The sequence below is a fragment of the Carcharhinus amblyrhynchos genome, chromosome 6, assembly GCF_965287045.1.
Source record: "Carcharhinus amblyrhynchos chromosome 6, sCarAmb.v2.hapA, whole genome shotgun sequence".
NCBI classification, from domain to species: Eukaryota; Metazoa; Chordata; class Chondrichthyes; order Carcharhiniformes; family Carcharhinidae; genus Carcharhinus; species Carcharhinus amblyrhynchos.
The window spans coordinates 20,750,810-20,776,015 of NC_137329.1; the positions used below are offsets into that span (position 1 = coordinate 20,750,810).

Here is a 25,206-nt window from a genome sequence, read left to right on the forward strand (position 1 = left end):
GGGCATTGGTGAGGCCGCAGCTGGAGTACTGTGTGCAGTTTTGGTCGCCGCACTTACGCAAGGATATTTTGGCCTTGGAGGGAGTGCAGAGGAGGTTTACTAGGCTGATACTGGAGTTGAGGGGGTTGAGCTATGAGGAGAGGCTGCATAAACTAGGCTTGTACTCGTTAGACTTTAGAAGAATGAGGGGAGATCTCATTGAGACATATAAGATGATGAATGGGATGGATAGGACAGAGGTGGAGAGACGCTTCCCGCTCAGAAAGGACAGTAGGACTAGGGGGCACAGCCTCAAGATAAAGGGGGGGCGGTTTAGAACGGAGTTGAGGAGGAACTTCTTCACTCAAAGGGTGGTGAATCTCTGGAATTCTCTGCCCATTGAAGTGGTGGAGGCTGCCTCGCTAAATGTTTTTAAGACGCGGGTTGACGGGTTTTTGATAAGCGAGGGGATTAAGGGTTATGGGGAGAGGGCGGGAATGTGGAACTGAGCCACGACAGATCAGCCATGATCTTATTGAATGGCGGGGCAGGCTTGAAGGGCTAGATGGCCTACTCCTGCTCCTATTTCTTATGTTCTTATGACCTGAGTAGAATTGTGATCTGCACAGACTCGATGGGCCAAATGGCCTCATTCTGCACTGTCGGGATTCTATGACACACAGTAGCAGCAACGTGTATCATGGACTTTACCAAAGCTCCTTAAAAAGCACTTTACAAATCCAAGACCACTGCCATCTAGAAGGACAAGGGCAGCAGGCATATGGAAACACTACCAGTTGGAGTTGCCCTCCAAGCTATCCACCACCGTGACTTGGAAATATATTGCTGTTCTTTCACTGTTGCTAGGTCAAAATCTGGGAATTCCTTCCCTAGTAGCACCGTTGGTGTACCTACTCCTGCAGTGGTTCAAGAAGGCAGCCCATCACCACCTTCTCAAGGGAAATTAGGGATGGGCAATAAATGCTGGCCTAGCCAGCAAAACCCACATCCCAAGAATGAATTTTAAAAAATGAATACATTTCAAAGTGTAGGCACAGACGCAATGGGCCAAATCACCTCCTTCTGTGCTGTGAAATTCTATGATTCTCTATATTTCTTAATAAACTGTAAACACGATTTGTCCAGATAATTAAAATGAGCTTTCTGACCCCAGCATGTTAGTGCCTCTTTAATGCAAAGCTTTTTGCTGGAGGTGCTAACACAGATTAATGCATTTCTGCCCATCTCACCCCAGGTCAGACAGCAGGAGGCACAAACAACCTGCCAGACGTACAAAATACCATGGTCTCCTAGCTTGCTACATAGGGAGAGTTGTCAGGTTGGTATTAACAGATTCTACCTTCACAAGCAATCAATCCAGGATTACCACTCTTTGCGCATTAACAGACAGGTGTCCATTGGGACTTCAACCTGTTCCTAAAAGATGCTGTACATATGCTTTACTCTATTTATCTTATCAAAGCCCTTCATACTGTTAAAGCCCTCGGACAAGTCACCTCTCAGATGACGTTCAGGTATTTAGAAAACCGTAGGCATTTCAAAATTTTGTGGGATGAGGAAAACAAGGATCTTTTCAGAAACAGGTTATTTTTAAATATTTAACAACTGAACTCATCCTGATGGGAAATGAAGCTGCCAGCATCACTGGAACACCCGAATACAGTCAAGAGGGAAAAAAAAAGGTGCAATTGTCACGTAAATGTGAAGGCTGATGCTATTTTTATAAAGAAACCATTAATTAGCTGTAATCTTTGCAAGATTGACCTACTTGTGACTGCCCCCTGTTATGATGTGACGGTTCAAAAAGTAATTTTCCAAGAAGATCCTTGTCACATATACCCAGGAGACAGAGAAGTACCGAAACTGTTCCTTAACCACAGGGAGCGCCATTTTCACAAGATAATAGCATATTTCTGAACAATATTCTGGGCAGCAAACAAGATGCCCAACTGACTGCATTTCTCACAATAGCAAAGATAGAAGCCACACTAAAACACCAATTTTAAAAAAAAAACTGGAAAATATTTTCATTATTTAACCTTTGATTTGAAAACACGGCACATATCCAGGCCTGATGTATGAAAATTGCAAAGTGGTTTCAGTTCACACTTGTATTAAAGGAATCTCACCTAGGTTCACTCTGTAATCAGATCTGACCCTGCCCCAGATATAGGCTACAACCTCAGCATCAATGCAATGCCTAATGTTGTGCACACCATTAGTCACAGCCACTGTGTTGATATAGACTGGAGGGTTTTGGTGCTTGAACAGCACTTTCTGTTTAAAGATGACAAAAGCCCTCCAAAATATTGAATTTCTAATGATACCCAAGGATGAAAAAAATAGATAATTAGACATTAAAATTCTGATATTAAGAATCTGAACATTCCAGTCTTCGATTTTAATTTTGCTGAGGCACAGTTTTCACTAATCTGACTACATATGATCAATTATAAGATTATGGGGTCAAACCCTCACCAGACATTTGAACATCTAATCTCAGTTGACAGTTCTGCCCTGCACCAAGGCTGCGCTCGGCTGTCAGAAGTACCAGCTTTCACACAAGATATTAAACTGAGGAGGCCCTGTCTGCCTCCTCAGCTGGGCTTAAAAAGGTTCCTCGGTTACATGTGAAGAAATGCCTTGAATTCTCAGGCACCACTTCCCTTTAAACGAACATCATTAAAATTGACCATCTCCGGACATTATCTCTTGTTATTTGAGGGGCATTACAGTGCACAAATTGGCTGCCACTTTCGTGGCACGTGGTGTTGCTGGCTGGGCCAGTATTTATTGCCCATCCCTAACTGCCCTTCAGAAGGTGGTGACGAGCTGCCTTCATGAATTGCTGCAGTCTACATAATATAGGTAAACCCACAGTGCTGTTACAAAGAGCGTTCCAGGATTTTGATTCTATGGTCTGTGGGGATAGAAGAGGAACTTGCAGGTGCAGTTTCCATGCATTGGTTGCTCTTGTCCTTCAAGCTTTCATTGCCTATCCCTAGTTGCCTGAGGGCAGTTGAAAGTCAGCCACGTTGCTGTTGCTCTGGAGCCACAAGTAAGCCAAACCAGGTAAGGACAGCAGATTTCCTTCCCAAAAGGACATTAGTGAGCCAGACGGGGTTTTCCAACAATTGTTTCATGGTCATCTGTCGATTCTTATATCCAGTTACTTTCATTGAATTCAAATTCCGCCATCTGCCGTGGCGGGATTCGAACTGGGTCTCCAGAACATTAGCTGAGTTTCTGGATTAACCGCCCAGCAATAATACCACTAGGCCAAAGTGAAGTATTCACATGCATTCAATTGTATGTGCAACGGTAGCAATACCATACATTGAAAATTATCCTTGTTATACTTTAATGGAATAAGTTCCTATCAAGTAACTTCAGTATATTTTGTAATGCATTTTCCAATTTCTTCATCAAGAAAATTAATAATTTTAAATTCTAACTTTTAAAGAGCTATGCATTTAAGAGTTAGAGGAAATTACAACATTTCTGGTGACAGCAAGTAATTCAATTAAAAAGATTACTCTGAAGTAAGATGACTGTGAACAGAGAACTAATACTGAAAGTGAACTTCAACCAGTACAACTGAAACACTCCTCTGCCAATTCTGTAGGTTCTTGCAAGTTTTAAAAGTGATGTTAACAACTTGAATTTATGAAAGCATCTTCAATATAGAAAAAAATGCTGCAAGGTAAATTAACATTCCGCCAAAGTAGTAAAAAATCAGGAGGGGGTGACCAAAAGCTTAGGGGAAAAAGGTGAAATTTTAAGGTGGCCAGTAATCACCAGACTGAAGTGAGAGGTGGAAAAGGGAATAAGTTAAGTTTGGAGCGTGCGATGTGGACAGTTTAAGGCACAGTTGTGAATGGAGGGATGAAGACAGTAGCTGATGCATGGAGGTCACAGTTGGAAGTATGTAGAGTTCTTATGGAGTTGTAGAGGGTTAGCAGAAATAGGGAAAGATGAAACAATCAGGGATTTAAACATGTGAATGAGTACTATCAGGGGCTGAGAGATTGCGTGCGAGTGCAGTAGTGATGAGTCTTAATTGGCTGCTGGTCCAGCTGTTGGATTTTGAAACTCACTTCCTTGTTCTCAAATGCCTTCATGGTCCTAGCCGCTCCCTATATCTGTAACCAATTCTCCCCAGACTTCTGCAATCGTCCAATTCTGGCATCTTTCATGTCCCCAATTATAAGCACTCCATGACTGATGATCATGTTTTCGGCTCTTGACCTAGTCCCCAAGCTCGGTAATTCACTCAAGTTCTTTACTTCACTTCCTTTAAAAACGGTCCTTAAAATCTACCTCTTAGACCAACCTGTCCCAGTATCTTCTTTTGTGGCTCAGTACCAAATCCAGTTTGATAATTGACAAGTCGCCTTACAACATTACAAGTGCTTTCTAAATGGAAATCTTTGTTGTTATTGGGATGACAGAAGGTCTTCATGGTCTAAAGCAAGCATGAAGGCAGGAACTGCAGGAAGTGACAGTTGGTGGCTCGGTGAAGCTATAATTAAAAGTACAGCTTCTGAGCTGGATAATGGAGAGAAATATTGAAGGAAGATAGTCATGTCAATTGCTGCAAAGAGGAAGACGCAAAGAAATAATGCACCATGGTCACAGTCACATAGGATGTCATTTGAGAACTTGATTAGCATTATTTCAGATGGCAACAGGTGGTACTACATGAAAAATGTACATAAATTTAGGACTTAACAACATATTCAAGGGCTTGGAGAGCGAAAAGGTTGGTTAGAGGTCAAACAGTCTGCAAGGACAGAAGTAGGAAAAGGGGTAATGATGGTGGATTTTAAAAACAAAGAAATAATACCTGGCAATGAGGGAATCATTTACAAAAATCAGTAGGCATGGTGATTAGTCAGGGTAGTCAGATAGTCAGTAGTTCAGTTTGGAAAGGGTCAAGGAAGCAGAAAATGGATCTGACATAAGAACTCGGAGGAGTAGGCAATTCAGCTCCTCGAGCCTCCCCCGCCATTCCACAAATTCATGGCTGATCTTATCACAGCTTCATCTCCAACCTCCTGTCCGCACCCAATAATCACTTCATTCCTCTGCTGATTAAAATCCTATCTATCTCCTTAAATTTGCTAAGTGTTCCAGCATCCACTGCACTCTGGGGTAGGGAATTCCACAAATTCACCTTTTGAGTGAAGTCATCCCCCCTCATTTCTGTTTTAAAACTGCTACCCATTAGACTAAAACTATGGCTTCTCAAGGGAAAACATCCGCTGTACGTCTACCCTGTCAATCCCCTTTAGCATTTTATATACTTCAATCAGATCTCCTCTCATTCTTCTAAACTCCAGCGATTATAGGCCTGAACTGCTCAATCTCTCTTCATAAGTTCTTCATCTCTGGAATCAATCTCGTGAACCTTCTTTGAACTGTCTCTAATGTATTTATGTCCTTCCTCAAGTAAGGGGACAAAAAACTTTGCATGGTACTCCAGATATGGTCTCACCAATTCTCCATACAATTGCAAGAGTACTTCCCTACTTTTATACATTAGCAACGAATGCCAAAATTCCATTTGCCTTCATTATTGCCCGTTGGACTTGCATATCAACTTTCTGCAATTCATGCAAAAAGACACCCAGATCCCTCCACACCAAAGCATTTTGTAGTTTCTCTTCATTTAGATAATAAGTAGCCTTTTTATTCTTCTGGCCAAAATGAACAACCTCACACTTAACCATGTTAAATTCCATCCGCCAAATTTTGGCCCACACACTGACACTATCCATATCCATTTGTAATTTTTAAAAAATGTTATCATCGTAACTTGCTTTCCCATCTATTTTAGTGTCATCTGCAAATTTGGCTATGGTACATTTTACCCCTGCATCCAAGTCATATGCAGAAGAACGTGGAGAGGATACAAAATGAGATGGGAGAGAAACTGAATGTCATATTTACAGTAAACATTGAGGATGGATGTGACTTTAAAAATTATTCAGAAATTATCTTTCTCCATTATTAACTTATGGTAAGAGATATATATCAAAAGAATACCTGACTGATGTCACATGACAACTGAAATCATTTTTCATTTTGAGAACTTTACAATATACGAAGTGATTAATAAAAAACTAACAGTACTTGACAAAGATGAAAGCAGAGACATCTACACTCCAAGCTTTTCATCTTGCAATCCACTTAGTAGCATACAATTAAGCTTCACATTAAGCCTTTTCACTGTATGCTAATACATGTGACTATAATAAATCGCAGACCAGGTATAAACTTTAAATGAAGCCCCCATTACTTGGATATACCTCAAGATGGTGATCCAACCGATGGAAATGCTCTGATTTAGGATTTATCCACCTGTGAGGCAGCAGCAGCACTATCCACACTTAAAAGCCCCGAAAATTCAGATTGGAGAAGCCACCTAGTATTAAAGGCAACAGAAACAGAAAATGCTGGAAAGTCTTAGCAGGTCGGACAGCATCTGTGGAGAGAGAATGGTGCCAATGTTTTGAGTCTCGGTGACCCTTTGTCAGAGCCCTTTAAGAGAAAATGGCAAATTGGAATGAGCTAACTGGACCTCAAGGCCAACTGCCAGGGCTTAAAGAGTTGTAAATGTGTCACTCCCCCTCTAAAGAAAGCATAAGCGCCGAACTCTAAGCAAGCTGCAGTTCTCCCATCACAACCAAATAATCTATTCAATAATTCCTGCTGGTTGGATGGGCACAGGGATCAAAGGAAGATTTTCCCAAACTGAACTGAAATAAAACCAAACAGATGCCCAGTTAATAAACAGTGAACCATTCATTTCATAAATTATACTAAACCAACAACACAATGACCATTTTGATTCTACTCAATACGGACGGTTAGCACTGCTGCCTCACAGTGCCAGGGACCTGGGTTTATTTCCCGGTTTGGGCCACTGAGTGTGTGGAGTTTGCACATTCTCCCCGTGTCCGTGGATTTTCTCCAACTGCTCTGGTTTCCACAGTCCAAAGATGTGCAGGTTAGGTGGATTGGCCATACTAAATTGTCCCTTTGTGTCGGGGGTACCAGCTGGGGTAAATGCATGGGATTATGGGGATAGGGCCGGGGTGGGAATGTGTTCAGTGCAGACTTGATGGGTCGAATAGCCTGCACTGTAGGATTCTACGATTATCTTCTAATGTGATCCTTTTTCTGATCCTAAATGATTAGTTTTGCTCTAAGCAAACAGAAATGGCTGGATTCTGCTTTCCTCTGAAATTCTCCAAAAACTACAAGTTCCTGACTTCAAATATGCAGTCAGGGAAATACAGAGGTGATGGACAGATTGGCAAAAGAAAAGTTTGCTCAAGTCACTTTCATGAGCTCAAGTAATTCACAAATGACTCCAGCAGTGAAATATAGCAGAAAATTGCAAGAGCTGATCCTTGCCCACCTTTGCAGGTACAGAGATGTTACTTGGCATCAGGGATCCAAAAGTTCAGAATAATGTTTGTCATTTTAAACTGAGGGTGGAAAAACGTGTGTGCCATCTCAAGAAAGCACATGCCAAGCGGAACAAGTGGGAAAGCAGCTTCAGTAACACAGAATTTAAAAATCTCATTCTATACTTAAATACTCAGTTGTTTGTACTACAACTGATTTGTTTCATTTACAGAATTCATCACTTGTTGAAATGCCCTTTAATCTGTACAATAGGTTGGCTCTTTGAATCACATTATCGAATGATGGTGTAAATTTAAACTAAAAGCTTGCTCTCCTTACTGAGTCACTCTTAAAACTGTCCAAATAAAGAGGTTGAAATAAAGATAGCACTAAACCACTGCGTCCTTATGCGACAGCCGATGAAAGCTGCTGAGAGGGTCCAGAAATAGTCAAAAAGGACAAACCTCTGTGACCTCCTGTCCTGCTGGGTTTGATCTGACAAAGAGAGGTGGAGCGATTGTGCAGCTCCATTGTCTCAACTGTCAGATCAGAGAAAACACTGTAAGGCTCATCATTAAGGTTTATGGGGCTGCAATTGAAGAGGATTAAAAGCAAAATCTATTGAGATCCTTTTAGACTGGAGAATAACATTAAATAACTATTAGAGGCTTGGCTCAATAATGCTTTACTGTGGCTCTTGCTGGGGCATTCAGAATTCCAGGAGTGCACATATTCTCTCCCAGCTGCACGACTTCATTTGTTGAGGTTACCCATAAACTACATCTCAACATAATTCTCAAGCTTTAGAGCTCTGTCCAACTTTTAAAGAATGCAGACAATAATGAAATGCCAATACTTTTGAGAACAGCTTTATAAGCATGTCTGAGTTTTAAAACATTTTCCCTAAAAAACACACATCCATATGTCGTGTCTGATTGCGAAAATACACTGAAAAAAATCTTCGTCAACAAGCCAGAGGTTAAATAATATGGCTGAAAGACATAGAATTCCTGAAAATAAATGATTTATCTTGAAAGGCATGCCTGACAGAGAAACTTATCACATATCAGCCTCTGACATTGATAAATAGATGTTTCTTTTATGATCGAAGGAGAATCTTGTGATAAAGACCTGCACTTATCTATTGCTGTCAATATGTTGGTCCCAATAGACATCTGGCTTGGCATAACCACTAGCTTAGGGAAGGGAAGGGGTCAAAATGGTTTGAAAGGTAATAAGATCAGAATACATTTACTCAAATCGGAACACTTTTTTTTTAAGTAAAATGATCATAAAGTGAGATGTGGATATCTCTCCCTCATTGCTAGCAATCCTGTCAGGCACACAGACTACATCCTACTTCTGTTTTTTTTTAAAGCAATTTTACGTTGCAGAATTTACAAGTACATAGGATGCCACCAGGTAATCTTATAAAGGTATTTACCATCTGTTTATACTTAGTCTGTAAAGCTGCCTGCAAACCACAAATCACAATATATTGTAATAACACTGCCATTTTGCCCATACGTATGTACATCTTCCAATTTTGTAATAATACAACTCAGGCATGTCTATGGAAATGGTCTTTCTATGTTATTACTACTAGTTATTCCACTCCAGTTATTTGAAAACCTGAATGAACCAACAATAGCGAGTGGTTTCATACGAGATCAGAAGCAAGACATCACTGGCACATGCAGGAAGTTTGGATGGCATTCTTAATTCTCAATCAATGACAGCTGGTGGACAAGGGTCAAATGACAGTCACTGGTTTAAATGCCAAAGTGAACAGGAGAGTGGACAGCATTTCTGACTAGCCCTTCCCAATCTGAAAGCTGAGTAAATAATAGCACTCCGTTCGGGCATTTTTGTACAAGCTTCACATTTCCCCTCCCTTCATTCCAAGGAAAAGCAAGGTAGTTCCAAATGCTTTCTCTATTACTATTGCAGAAGCCATTGCAGAAACAACAAAACAAAAACTGATCACTTTTTTAGTTGAAAAACTGCAAATTGCTTGATTTGCATCAATGGAATCAGCAAAATTGCCATCCACTGTATGTGTCATTTTAGTTAATGGTAAATGGACCGTTCCTTTTGGGACCAGATAATAATATACAACACTGATCCGGTGACACTATGAACAGCCAATATCAACTTCATGTGCACCCCTAACTGTACAACGACCTCCCAGTCATCTGGCAATCGTTTGATAATAATCAAATAGATAAACAGTTCCAATAGCCAAGCATTCATCATTCTGGTCGGACCCATGCACATGTTCCTATACACCTTTACTCCAATGTGATCACCTTTTATGGATTTAAGGTAACAGGTCTGATAACTGGATGGCTTTACAATAACAATCCTGCGCAAAAGAAAGCATGAGGAAATGGTTGTGGCTTGTTCATATTTAGGCAATTAATGTACATTCCCCTGAAACGACTGAAACTGGATTAAGGGATATACTAAAGCTGCATTTATATAAAAAAGCACAAGGTGTCAACAAGCAGTCAACAGATTAACATTATGCTGGTTATTTTTGACGAATGCAACTGTTTCCATCAGTAGTTGTGCTGGACCAATAGTTTCAGGCATCAGGTTTGTTTTTATTCGAACAGGCAAATCAAAAGCAAGGTCATTAATGGTACTGGTCGATTTAGTAGCATTGATTGAATAGTAATTTGGTGAAGGGAAGTATCTGCACATCAACACATTGAGTTTTATATTAAGATGTTTCATGTGAAGTAGAAAGATACTTAGAAGGGGTGATCCAGCAACAGGATTTAACAAAGGTCTCAGAATCTTACCTTTCTTTATTTTGGAAAGTTCTCAACTAGGCCGAGCTAATGTCAAAAAGATGCTGCTTTATACAAGTTAATCCAATCACATGATATCTCCAAACTTTGGGTTGAGAAAGGAGCTAAACTAATCTGACAAAATTAATTCAGGAATAATTTCTAGCCCAAAGTTTCCTGAGGAAAAACAATTCTAGTACATGCTGGCCTGTTTTAAAACAGATTTATTAATAAATTACTTCTTTAAAATAGAGCAAAGCTCATGCATAAACCTTAAATACATGTAATAGTGCCAAAAAGAATGAAAACTAACTGGCAAGTGTAATGGCAGGGCCTAAAAATCATTGCAATAGGAAGATTTGCTACAGTGCCATCCCAGAATAACAGGAGTCACTAAATGGATGCAGATGCGACGCGTCTTCATCAGACACATTAAAAAGTGATGGTGTCTACACATCAATTTTGGACGAGAGTGTGTTGCAGAGAATGGCTGAGTGTTTTCCCCACAGGCAGTACACAACTATTGACTTTTTTTTTTCTCCCCCTCCCTCCCCCATTAGCTGTGTAGGGTAAATATACATTTATTGAAGGCTATAATGGAAATCTGAGGGTCTCCTGTCCTGAGGCCAGAAGAGAAGACAAGCTATCACATCATGTAATGGCAGCCCATCTGTGACAGACCTGACCTACATTTTCCTTCCTCTTGTTCACAACTGTCTGCCTATGCTTTGAGAAGATGTTTTATTATAAGCAGAAAGGAAGTGCATGCTGGGCATGCCTACTTAATGTCTTCAGTGAATCCAGATTTAACCTCCCTTATAGCCAATGATTACTAATGTTCTAGCAAACAAGCTGAATAATAAAGGAAATATTTTGTTCTTTCGTTTAGGATTCTCAATGAAACAATGTTATTCAAAACCATTATCCAAGCATTCCAATTAATTTGCAAGAACACAAATAAATGCGGTAAGGATTTAGGTATTTGCAAATTAGTTTATATACTGAATTTGAGGTTAGCAAAGAGAAGCATGCATAAAAATAAACGCATGTAGCAGTTTAAGTAAAAGTATGCAGAGAGAAGGTTCCCTCATCACAGTTACACATTAATAATTTATTGATTTTAGCTGCTCGAGAAGCTTCTTTTAATTTAAGTGATAGCGAATTGATGACTTAGAAAGCTGCTGCCTTCACAAAGCTCCTCAGCAGAACCTACCACGACGCTGCAGGTCATACTCTCTCTTTGTCTCTTCATTCCCTAGTATTTTCCACGCCTGATCAACTTCGATGAACCTCTGTACGCACTCCTCAAGTTCTCCCACTGGCACATCTGCACTCTGTTTGTCCGGGTGATACTGCCAATCAGAAAACAGGGGGGTGGTGGTACAGGGAAGAGAATGGAGAGAAATAAAGTTGAGTGTGAAAAAAAAAAATCAATACTGTAGCTCAGATTTTGTTTTGGGGAGGGCAGCAGAGAATGAGGTGATCGGGAATACGAGTCAAGACTGTTGGGCCCGAGAGACTGCAGCCAGGTTAATTAAACCACAGGAGTCACAGACATTGATGTCACAACCTGCTCCGACAGCATTTTCTGGATAATTTGCTGTTGGCGCTGTTGGCATTATGGACAATTTACCACGAGATGTTGTGAACAGGAAGAATGTGAAACAAAAAAGGAGGCAGGGGATGTGCGAACGAGAGAGAAAAAAAAATCATAATACACAAGTCAGATGTGCAGCTATTCAAAAATTTTCAATGCCAAGATAAACGCAATATATTTTGAAAATTGAGTAAGTATGAACAAATACAACTCCAACTCGTAACTGTCAGCAATTATGTTCATTCAGACAGCATTTATACCTAATGCAAGAACACATTTTGTTTATTTACTGCAGAGAATTAATTATAAATGCAGTAAGCGGTTATAAAGAAATCCTAGCCTGTTATATTGAGCTGAAAATCCAACACAGGGAGATACTTTAACTGTCAGCTTACAATTAATTTCAGAGTAATAAATACGAAGTCCAGCCTATTTTGTCTTTGACCCTATTAATGTCACATCTTATAGCTCCTGATGGGGTCTGACATTAGCGGGGTAAAATCATATGAAGAATCTTTCTTGCCACTGCAATGCTAAAACCCTCCACGTACTGTATTACATTTGAGAGAACACCACTAATTAAAACAGAGTGTGGTCTCCTTATCTACATCCCACTAAATTAATTACCAGCTGTACTTTAGGCACTTTAAAATGTAGTATTAGACAACCTAAATGGTGCTTGACTTTCTTCTCTCTGAACAGCAGTTCAGTCCTTTCAAATATAATAATAAAAGAGGTTCAGTACAAACAGGTTGCTGTCTGGAAGCACCTCTCATTTGACATTTAACTCATGGGTCTTTGTCCTCTTTTATTGTGGAAGTACCTATGTAGCATTTAATTAAAACAAGAGCACATCTGCTAGTAAACGTTTAAGCTTCTGTAATCCACTAAACACTTCTTTTGTGATCAAGGTAAGGATTCAATTTACTGAAAGGTATTGAGCACTGTATGTGAGACTAAATACACAGACTTCATGTAAGCAGGATTATATTGATTCATAAAAAGTGCAGACTGAGTTTCATAACACAAAGCACAAGTGTCAGGATTTTTAAAAACAGTATTACCTTTGAACTCAACAAACCCATTTGAGTTCTTACTATATGATTACATTCCTTTTTCTATGCAATTTTACTATCTCAGCTGTCAGGGACGGTAACTGTCTTATCACAGCACCCACACATTACAATAATGAAATGCTTTAATCACATTTTGCCCAATTTTAAGAAACCTCAGATGAGCAATGGGAGTTTCATCTGCCAGTCCTAATTAGCACTTGATTTGGTTTTCACATGTTACATTAAAAGGAAAGCCCAAAACTCTATAATGGCATCAGTTAACCCTACAGTGACAGGATTTGTTTTGTAAACCATGGAGCTCTCATTAACGGTGTAGTGCATACTTGTAAGGGGCTTTGTGATCAATGACATGATACCTTTATGTGCAGAAACATCATGTTTCCGAGCGCTCTATCAAGGACTCCAGAGCATTACTATATGTATTCTCTTTGTTGCACGCAATAACACCTGGTTTCAACATAGGGGAAAAAAGGGAAAAGGGCAGTTAACCTAAATTAACAGAACAATGGAATAATACAGGCTACCCTTAATATTCACTGAGTGGTCATATTCCCAATCTTAATGCATTTAGTCATTTTGTTGTCCCATACTACTCAACAAAACACTTTCCAAGTATCAAAAGCTGACCAACCTCAATAGCACAAGGAAGTTAGAGAAATCACCATTCCCAAATAGTGTCCTTTTTGAGTACCATGGGGTGGAAGCAACTCCAGACTACGGGGGGCAACCAGTAAGATGGGAAAGGTGGGGGGGGGGGGGGGGGGATTTAAAAATGGATGTCAAGTAAAGTACTATTCAAACTTCAAAATCAATTCACTATTTTCTCATCTTCTCAATAAGACTGGTTTTCAACTCAAGTGGCATACTAAAGCAAGCTAATTTTAACCCCTTAAAAACTGAGATTGAGACGGGTATCTGATGTCGCAAAAGGTGGACAAATGAAATTCAAAAGGGCATATCTTTCATGCCTAGAGGTTAAACAGGGATTTACACCATCTTGTGTATGGAAAATGTTGTCCACTAAATGGCCTATAACGAATTTAAAATTAAGCTCCCTTGTTCTGTATTCTATCAGAGAGAATAGTTTCTACCAATCTGCCTTATTGAATTTTAAACTTATGCCATCAGTCCCATAACTTTACTCCTAAACTTACATTACAATAATTTTATATCCAAAAGACAGCATCTGTTTCCATGGGTTCGATCCGCACCATGAAACCATACCCTCTCTCTGAACCAAGGCCATATTCACCCAGTCCTTGGACTGATAGGACTTGCATCTGCTGCCCTTCAAGACATCTATCATAGTAAACTGGTCCTTTCATCTGCCTGTATCTTGGGGCGTCACAATGTAAATGGTGATCTTAACAGTCTGAACCATTTCGGCAAAACAACTCTTCATAATCTGGTGAATTAATGCAACAACAATAATCTCTCCCTCAACGTCAACAAATTGAAGGAGATAGTTATTGACTTCAGGAAACATAGTGGAGGGCATGCTCTTGTCTACATCAATGGGGATGAAATAGAAATAGTTGAGAGCTTCAAGTTTCTAGGTGTCCAAATCACTAACAATCTGTCCTGGTCCCTCCATGCCGATGCCGTAGTTAAGAAAGTCCACCAATGCCTCTACTTTCTCAGGAAACTGAGGAAATTTGGCAAGTCTGCTACAACTCTCACCAACATCTACAGGTGCACCATAGAAAGCATTCTTTCTGGTTATATCACAACTTGATATGGCTCCTGTTTTGTCCAAGAGTCAGAGCAATAAACTACAAAGGGTCGTGAACAAAGCCCAATCCATCACTCAAAGCAGCCTCCCATCCATTGACACTGTCTACACTTCCTGCTGCCTCAGAAATACAGGCAACATAATCAAGGACTCCACACAGCCCAGACATACTTTCTTCCAACATCTTCCATGGAAAAAAAAGTACAAAAATCTGAGGTCACATACCAGACAACTCAAGAACAGCTTCTTCCCTGCTGCCTCAGACTTTTGAATGGACCTATCTCGCATTAAGTTGACCCTTCTCTACACTCTGGCTATAACTGTAACACTATATTTTGCATTCTCCCCTTTCCTTCCGTATATACAGTATGTTTTGTTTGTTTAGCGCACAAGAAACAATACCTTTCACTGCATACTAATACATGTGACAATAATAAATCAAATCAAAGATATGTCAAGTCTCCATAATAATCACCACTGCATTCACTACTTCAGCATCAGTGTACCAGAAGTATTCCCTGCTGATTGTGAATCGCATGATGCGCTTTACTATCTTTGCAATTCACGAGCTCAGCAGTGCCCCAAATTACTGCAATTTATTTTTCATAAAACTATCAGTCCTGTCGCATGTCCTATGTACAGGATAGTCCTCTTAAGGCAACAATATTCATGCCATTGAACTAAATGCCTATGATTATGCTGCATGATTTATATTACACCAGTGATGGTGGTGTTAAGAAGTAATTAGTTGCACATAGTGCAACACACCTGGCTAAAACTGATGAATGAGTTGGAGAACTTTAGAGAAAGCCTTATTTATCAAGCTAGAATCATAAGCCTAGAATAATGCAGGACAGAAAAACTGGCATTTAGACCCAACAAATCATGTTTTTTTTTGTCAATGAGCTACTTACATCTTCTCTGACTTGCATCCATACATTTTTAATGTTCCTGTTTTTCAAGCAGCTATTTAAATCACATTTAATTCACCTTTGAACTCTATTTCAGCCATGGTTCATGGCAGAGCATTCCACATTCTAACCACTCAGGACCTTCTGCCCCAACGCCTAATTTATTTCTCTGTGATCCTGTTAAATTTATAGTCCATTATCGTCTTGGCAACTAATGAACACAAGTCAACAATATTTCCTATTGCACTTTTCGTAATCCTGGGACTTCTGTCAAGCCATGCCTTTACCTTTTGGTCAAGTGAAAAAGCTCCCTTAATGATAATCTTGCATCCTTGGCTTTATCCTAGGTGAATATATACCACAACTTTTCTACTACTTGTTAGCTCTTTCCTCTAATGGGGAATCCAAAACAATACACAAGACCCAAGGATTTGAGCAAGTTCAACATAACTTGCTTGTTTTTGTCGTCCAGGCCTTTAGATGCAGAAATCAAGGAAACAGTTCACTTTGTAAAAAAAAATCCACTTTTGCTGCTACTTTAATGAATTGTTACCATTAATGAGCTGTGTATCTTTACAGTGAGGACCCTCAATCAGTCTATCCCATTTAAATTCCATTTCCTTTCCTTATTTCCAAAGCACATCTACTGCACTTTCTTCTATATAGTGCAGCCTCTGCCATTAGTTCATGATATTGACCCAAGTGTTCCTGTGGTCTCGAACTCTGTTGCAATTTGCTCTTCCTTTCATCTTGTCAAAATGTTACTTATTTGTTCATGGGATATGGATGTTGCTGGCTAGACCAGCATTTATTGCTCATCTCTAATTCCCCTTGAGGAGGTGGTGGTGAGTTGTCTTCATGAGCTGCTGTGGTCAATGTGGTGTCGATACACCTACAGTGCTGTTAAGAACAGAGTTCCAGCATTTTAGCTCAGTAAAAAATGAAAGAAGCCAGATAAATTTCCAAACCAGGATAATGTGTTGTTTGGAAGGGAACTTGCAGCTACTAGCGTTCTCATGTATCTGCTACCCTTGTCCTTCTAGGTGGTAGAGGTAGTGGTTTTGCAGGGTGCTGTTGAAGCAGCCTTGGTGAGTTGCTGCAGTGCATTTTGTAGATGGTACATGCTGTTGCCTCTTACACATTGGAGGTGGTAGCAGTGAATGTTTAAGGTGGTGGGTACCAATCAAGTTGCTTTTCCCTGGATGGCATTGAGCTTCATGAATGTTGGGACTGCACTCATTCGGACAAGTGGAGAGTATTCCAGCACAGTCCTTACCTGTGCCTTGTGGATGACAGACAGGCTTTGGGAAGTCAGGTGATTTAGTTACTGCAGAATTCCTAGCCTTTGACCTGCTCCTGCAGCCACAGTATTTATATGGCTGGTCCAGTTCAGTTTCAGGTCAAAGATGTTGATAGTGGGGAATTCAGCAATAGTAATGTCACTGAATGTCATGGGGAGATGGTTGGATTGTTTCTTGCAGAGATGGTCATTGTTGAATATTTTGTGGTGCAAACGTCACTTGCCACTTATCAGCCTGAACCTGAATGTTGTCCATATGTTACTGCATATGGATATGGACTGCTTCTGTGTCTGAAAAATCATACATAATGCTGAAAACTGTGCAATCATCAGCGAATATCTTGAGTTCCAATCTTATGATGAAGGAAAGGTCATTGATGATACAACTGAAGATGGATGGGCCTAAGACACTACCTGAAGGATTTCTACAAATGATTTTCTTGGGAGTGAAATGATTGATGTCCAACAACCACAACCTTCCTTTGTCCTTGATAGGACTCCAACCAGTGCAGTTTTCTGCCGATTAATTTCCCATTAACTTCTATTTTTGCTGGGGCTTCTCGTTGCTCCTTGATGAAATGCTGCCTTGACGTCAAGGGTAGACATTCTCACCTCCCCACTTCACTTCAGCTCTTTTGCACGTAGAAGTATTACCTGACTCCCCAGCCAGTGGTGAGGGGGTAAAACAGAGAAAAGTCATCGGTTCCCCATATTTTAAGAAAATGCTTTTACATTGCATGAGCTGCTAAAGTCAACTCTGAACTGCTAGACTGCAGTTGGGAAGTTTTTAGAACAGTTTTGCCTGCAGCCATTTGTGAAACTTTGAGTCACACTGGTGCAGATTTCGCATAATCTGATAACAGCTTCATCTTGTTACAATATGTGACAAGTCACTAGTGTGCATAGAGCAAAACCATATTTCACAACTGCAGAAATGGTGAGGTTAAGAAATAATTAAAGACTTTATACTTATTAGCTACGACGAAGGCATTCTGATACAACGAGTTAAAACACATACCTACAGCATATTTTCCAGTAGCGGCGGCAGCTCACCATTGGCTACCGGTGGGATCTTCCCGTCTGGCTGATGTCTTTGGCATTGTGTGGCTCACCCGTCCCACTGCCAGGGAATCCACCACCGAGGGCTGCCTTTGGCAGAACTGAAGATCCTACCGGCGTGAAGAGCCGGAAAATTCCAACATACTGTAAAGGTGGGACTTGTTTCTGTGAAACATGGAGGTAAGTGATTTGCACGAAAGCATCCCTCTACACCTTGCTCTGTGGGCACTGATTCACCTGGCCCCAATTAGAGACAATGTCCTATCAACACTTTCATGCTTTTCTTTCATTAATTTATCATTCCGTCAAATTAATAACACTACAGCCGCGCTCCAGTATTCCCCAAGCAGTGCTGTCTGTAATTTGCTGAAAGAATAAACTATTGTAAGGTCCCAAGGTGACAGTATCTGTCCAAGATTAGGAGAAACATTGCATGTATCCTTAATTACATGTACTACTTCCTTTTACAGCCAAATGGCTGATCTATTTATAAATGATAATGTATTGATATATTGGAGCACTGACACATATGTAACCATTCTGGCAAATGAGAGGACTGACGAGTTGATCGCATTTTGACAGTGTGGTTGAGAGAGCAATGTTAACGAGTACATGAGAAGTACTATTCTCTTCTTCCAACAGCGTTATGGTTCAACAGCACCTCCCAGACCCACAGCCTTTACCACGTAGCACTCACAGACCACAATCAGTAAGGACAGGCAACAACACCTCCTCCACGATCATCCTCAACACTGGTGCTCCACAAGGCTGTGTCCTCAGCCCCCTGCTATACTCTGTATACACCTATAACTGTGTGGCCAAATTCCCTTCCAATTCAATCTTCAAATTTGCTGATGACACCACCGTAGTGGGTCGGATCTCAAAACAATGACGAGACACAATACAGGAATGAGATAGAGAATCTGGTGAACTGGTGCAGCCACAATAATCTCTCCCTCAATGTCAACAAAACAAAGGAAATTGTCTCGACTTGAGCGAGCGTAAAGGAGAACACGTCCCAGCCTACATCAATGGGGATGAAGTAAAAAAAGGTCGAGAGCTCCAAGTTTTTAGGTGTCCAGCTCACCAACAACTTGCCCTGGTCCCCTCATGCTGACACTATGGTTAAGAAAGCCCACCAACGCCTCTACTTTCTCAGAAGACTAAGCAAATTTGACATGTCAGCTATGGCTCTCATCAACTTTTACAGATGCATCATTGAAAGCATTCTTTCTGGTTGTATCACAGCTTGGTATGACTCCTGCTCTCCCCAAGACTGCAAGGATCTACAAAAGGTCGCGAATGTAGTCCAATCCATCACGTAAACCAGCCTCTCATCCATTGACTCTGTCTATACTTCCCACTGCCTCGGCAAAGCGACCAGCATAATTAAGAACCCCACACAGCCTGGGCATTCTCTCTTCCATCGGGAAAAAGATACAAAAGTCGAGGTCACATTACTTAGACATCGCAGTGCTCCTTGAACCATTGCCCTTGCTGCATCCTGCGATCCCACACTCAATGCCATGCATCACCACACAAAGAGACCTCTCTTCAGCAGCACCGACTCACTATCTCAAAGACTTAATCTCACCCTGCACCATAAAACCTTTTCTTTTCTTCCTTTCAGATGTCAAAAGTTGTGAGTTTCCAACAATGCCAGGACACCAATGCCCCTCCCCGGATGTTCCTCTCAAAGATCCCGGCTTCATTCCCATTCACCCCAGTTCAATGGATTTCAAGCTCAACATGACATTGAGCTCTTCCTCCCCCAATGGTATTCAGCCTGGTGCCCACTTCTTTGGCCAGGAGCCTTACCGCTGCTCAGCAGGCCCTGTCACTCAGCTTTAGAATTCTTGTTTGACCAGGATCCCTCCCTCTGTCTCCTATCTTCCCTTTATCTTTTTATGAGAAATTACTGGAGTGCCATCAGCCCTCCCAAATTCTCTGCATCTTTCACTCGCTAACCACCTCTCTCTGATTTTGCAGCACTCTGTTCTCTCCAGTTCAACCCTGATATTGTCATGAAATCTGATGAAATGACAATGTTGCTGTTTTCTCAAACTAATTTGTACTTAGAAGAAGCTGAATGCCAAATCTCTAACACCTCCTTGCACCTTTCCCAGACCATGACCCCACCATCAAACATCAAGCCATCGTTTCCAGGATTGTGAACGAGTTCAATTCCTCTGAAGATCTTCTCTCCGGTCTCCAAACTTGTAGTCATAGAATCCCTACAGTTCAGAGGAAGACCATCAAGGCCCATTGAGCCTGTACCAACAACAATTCCATTCAGGCCCCATCGCCGTAACCCCATGGATTTACCCTGCTAGTCTTCCTGACACCAAGGAACAATTCAGGATGGCCAATCAACCTAACCCACACATGTGTGGAATGAAACCAGAGCACCTGGTGGGAAACCCTTGCAGGCATGGGAGAATGTGCAAACTCCCGGGTCCCTGGCACTGAGAGGCAGCAGTGCGAACCAATGTGCCATCATGCCCAATCTGATGAAAAAGAGACAGAGACACAATGACAACTAATATTTATATAGCACTTTTGGCACAATGAAATATCTCGAGGTGCTTCACAGGGAATTATTATACCGAGCATCTAAGATAACAAAATAGCCAGATAAGGAAAAACTTGGTCAAAGAGGCAGGTTTTAAGGAGTGTCTTGAAGGAGGAACGCAAGGCACTTAGAAAGGCTGAAAGGTATATGGAGAGAATTCCAGAGCTCGAGACCAAGGCAACTGAGGGCATAGTCATTCTGATCCAGACTCAAAACCTTGACTCTATTCTCTCTCCACAGATATTTCTGTCAGACCTGCTGTGATTTTCCAGCATTTTCTGTTTTTGTTTCAGATTCCAGCATCAACATTATTTGTTTTTGCCACGCTCCTAAGGATGGTTGAACTTGTTTTCTCGCTGATCACTGCTCTTTTAACTCCAATCATTTCTTCCAACAAAACATTGGAACAGAAGTAGGCCATTTATCCCCTCGAGCCTATTTTAAAATTCACTGAGATCATGGCTGCTCTGCAATCTATGTTCACTTGCCTGATATCACTTAATACTTACAACTATACAGAACATTGGTAAACCACATTTGGAATACTGCATACAAATCTGGTTGCCCTGCTATAGGAAGGATGTTATTAAACCGGAAAAGGGGAAAGAAAGATTTACAAGAATGTTACCAGGACTTGAAGGTTTGAATTATAAGACTGGGACTTCTTCCCCTGAAGCACAGAAGGATGAGGGATGACCTTATACAGGTTTATAAAATCATAATTTATAAAAAAAAATGAACGACCATGGTCTTATCCACAGGATGGCAGGGGAGGGGGGTGGTTTAGGAAACCTGGTTGGCATGGGCGAGATGGGCCGAAGGGCCTAATTCCGTGCTGTTTCTCTATGGCTGACTTTCTAGCCAACAGAAATGTTATAATTAACAATTGATCAAGCATTAATTTCTGTTAGTAGAAAACAGTTTCAAAACTTCTGCCACCCTTTTACTTGAAGAAATACTTCTTAATTTCACTCTTGAAAGACAAAGCCCTAGTTCTAGAGTTCCTAATTTGCAACAGAGCTAGAGGTTGGATTTTTGCTACTTAGGTGGGCAGCTGAACATGAACAGATCCGAGAAGTCATATGTAGATGAAAAACTAAAAATCTCAGAGCTCTCATTCATACATACCTGATATAAAAGACTCATGTATGAAGCACATACAAATTACTTTAAATCTCAAGTGTTCAATCAGTTATTAAAAACAAATTTCTATGCAGTGACCACATCAAGGACAAGCTAACCCTTTGACAGGCTCCTTAAACTTAGAAAATGCGAACTCCGCCCCGCTAAGTTAAACTACATAACTCAGCCATCAATTCATAATGTCCTCAGCTGGGAAGTGTCACAAAATCCTTTAAATCTGCAGGACCAGATAGATGGTAATAGTTTTTTCTGACATACACCAGGTGGCCTGTAAATCAAAGCAATTGAGTAAAGGCATTAATTAAAACTCTGATATCTTCAGCCTGTTTTTTTAAAAATGTTTTAAGGGCTTAGGATTTAAACAGCTGTAGTCGGAACACTTAAATAGATCTTTTTCACACATCAAGAGCATTTACGTCTACTCCCCAAATTTATGACTCACATTAAGGATAAAATCCTTTGAACAGCAAAAATGGGGTCTATTTGCACTCAGCACTGCTGAGTTAGTTTTCCCCCCGTGTGATTCATGCCCACCTCCTTCCCCCGGCGGCAAAAATGTAATCTCTTGGAAATGGAGCCCTACTTGCTGCATTCAGATTCGCCCACTATTTTTAAAAGGCTTTAGAGTCAGGTTGACTGTGAAAATCCAGAATTTTCTCTCTATCTACCCTATCTGTTTCCTTTAAAATATTTTGAAAACTTCAATCAAATCACCCCTTAGCCATCTAAATTAAGACAATAAGATGCCGGCATTGGACTAGGGTGGGCACAGTAAGAAGTCTCACAACACTCGGTTAAAGTCCAACAGGTTTATTTGGTATCACGAGCTTTCGGAGCATTGCTTCTTCATCAGGTGAGTGGAGAGTTGGGTTCACAAATATGGCATTTATAGACACAGATTCAATTGCAAGATAATGGTTGGAATGGGAGTATTTAGAGTACAGGCAATGCAAGTGGAGGGAGGGATAATCACAGATTAAAGAGGTGTGAATTGTCTCAGGCCAGGATGGTTCTGAGGATTTTGAAAGCCCAGGCTAAATGGTGGGAGTTACATGTAGTGTGACATGAATCCAAGATCCCGATTGAGGCTGTCCTCATGCATGTGGAACTTGGCTATCTAAATTGAGGGAGCACAACCCTAAATTGTGTAATCTCTCCTTTTATTTAACTCTTGGAGACCAGGTGTAATTCTAAAAAATCTACAAGACACTCCTTCAAAATATATCCTTCCTAATATGTGGACTAGAAATGCCTGCAGTAATGGGGGAGAAGATAAGTGTGTACTCCATAATCAGGCAAATGGTATGCTATTCTCAACATTTTATTTCAGAAACACTTAAATGGGTGGAAACCCATCACTATGATTAAGGCACCCAGCCAACTAAAAGGCAAATTAAACAATAGCTCTTTAATTTAATTTTAAGTTTCAACTTTAAAAGTAGGCATTTGCCCTCAAAACAAAAGTTGTGATAAACATTTGAAAACTGACATGACCATGCCAGTACAATAGTAATAAACTACTCAGAATTGCTCACATAGTGAGTTCCTAAACTAAACGTGCTGTGCTTTTCTTAGAGAGGGTGAGGGAGAGAGAAGAAAACAAGCTGTGCAGTTCTCCTTGGGAGGGAAGGAAAGGAAGTAAATTGAAGGACACCTTCAGACCATCTCGCATCTCCCTGCAGCTAGCTTAAGAGCAATGATAGCAAAAGCATATTACAGTGTGAAACACAATGGAACCTAAACAGAAAAACCGGAAGAGCAAAAAGCTTCACAGAATAGTTACTGAATTAGCTGAAAGTTGATTTTGGCTTTTATAGAGCTCATTTCTGTGACTACCTGCTTTATGCTATCCAGCCTTTATAGCAGATCCTAATTTGCAACAGGAGGCTGTAGTCTTACATTAAAATCAACAACAAGGTTAATGTGCAACTTAATGTACTGTCATTGGGCTGATGTAGACTCTGAAGCCCAAGGATATCCTCTCAGAGTTTAGATCTGGTGATAAAATGTCTTTATACATTGATAACCTCTCTACACCAGAATTAAACTGCTGTCATGCACAGTTCATTTCAAAATACAAAGAAATGCCAAGATAATCATGATCACAGCCTGTAACCTGCATCAGAAGGGGGCAAGTCTAATATTTGGCATGTACACCAACTATAGTAGGCGGCTTCTTTCATTCCTAATCCAAGGTAGTTAATAAATTATAATCTTGATCCACCCAGATGATGACATTTTCACTAAGAGTAGGGAAAGGCAGAAACTGAAGATACAGAATCCAACAATATCACACTACTGCCACCTAATGCCTGTGAAAAGCAAGAAAGTACTTTGGAATCCTTATACCCCAAGATAAAACAGGCCTGTATCATTGTACTGTGAAGGAAAGAGCTGTTCTAGAGACAGTGAAGCTTCTTTAATACCCAGCTAGATTAGTCCATACTTATTTGAAGCTTCCCCTCTGGCCACCAAGCTAATTATAGTACCAGCAATTTAAAAAAGACATGAAAGCTTTTCTTCCTGACCACCTCCCTCCTAAACTCCCCATGATTACCCAGCAAGTTTTTAGATGAATAGTAATTTTCTTCGAGATGGTGCTTCTTCTTAGTTTTTGGAAAAACTGAAGAAGTATTAGATTTTTCATGTTTTTGCACTGGAAGGTGTTTAAGTTCCTCGTTATTGACTAACAAAGTCCAGGCCCAACACTCCCAAAAACAGACATTTATTGACACTTCCAAAAAAATTACATTGCAAAATATAGAACATATACTCTGAAATCACATGCACACAATTGGGAACTATAGACAGCTTTCATTGCCTCAAACCATGTTTCGAACTTAGAACATTAGTCTTACGTCACACTGCAAGATTTTCAATGTACTCATCTGAATCTCAAGATTGCAAAGACTGATGGATTATTGCTGGATTCTTTTCTTTGTCCATAAAGGTATCAGGATTAGAAATCAGATCTGCAGCCATGAGCCCTACTTTTAAAAGCAACCTGCTTGAAAATGCACACCAGAAGATGTGTACACAGCTGACGCCATGTAGACAAAGAAGACATGCACGCACCAGACACCACGAGGGCCCAGAAGAGGCACATTCACCCAACGCCGTGGGGACCCAGAAAATGAATACACATCCAACACCAACCACAATTGTCAGCCACCTGAGACTGTCATTAGAAACAGCTTTCACTGTACTGATACTATTACATGGCACATCAGTTCTGCTGTTAGAATTGCGTCCAAATTCTTAGCATTGTTGCAGCTGTTGGTGCTGATCATAACCTCAGCCAGCTTTTCAAGATTGCTGAACTAACAATACAAACAATGGCCAATGGGCAGTCTCGTTGTGCACTAGGTAGTGCCCTATCTCTGAAACAAAGTCCAGTTTGAAGTCCCACATCGGGACTTGATGGCTATGGAAGGTGCATTTGTAACACAACCAAACTGGTTGATTGTTAACCTGCAAATCCTTCAAATATGCCTATGGCAGGCAGCAAGAGCAGGAGAAACTCTTGGTCAACCATGCTTGATGCAGACTGGCATCTCTGTGCTATTGACTCCGACTTCAGGCTAGTGACCTATCCCAAGGAAAGC

The 25,206-nt window shown here is 40.6% G+C and overlaps 1 protein-coding gene across 3 annotated transcripts in view; it reads right to left on the reverse strand.

The window, feature by feature from the left end:
• The window catches only part of dnajc24 (DnaJ (Hsp40) homolog, subfamily C, member 24), an 82,955-nt gene that overhangs the window by 35,339 nt on the left and 22,410 nt on the right, over positions 1–25,206 (reverse strand). For all 3 annotated transcript variants that reach the window (XM_080190004.1, XM_080190003.1, XM_080190002.1), the window contains one exon: positions 11,425–11,563. In XM_080190004.1, the coding sequence (XP_080046130.1) occupies positions 11,425–11,563 (139 nt within the window). The remainder of the gene's footprint in view (positions 1–11,424; positions 11,564–25,206) is intronic.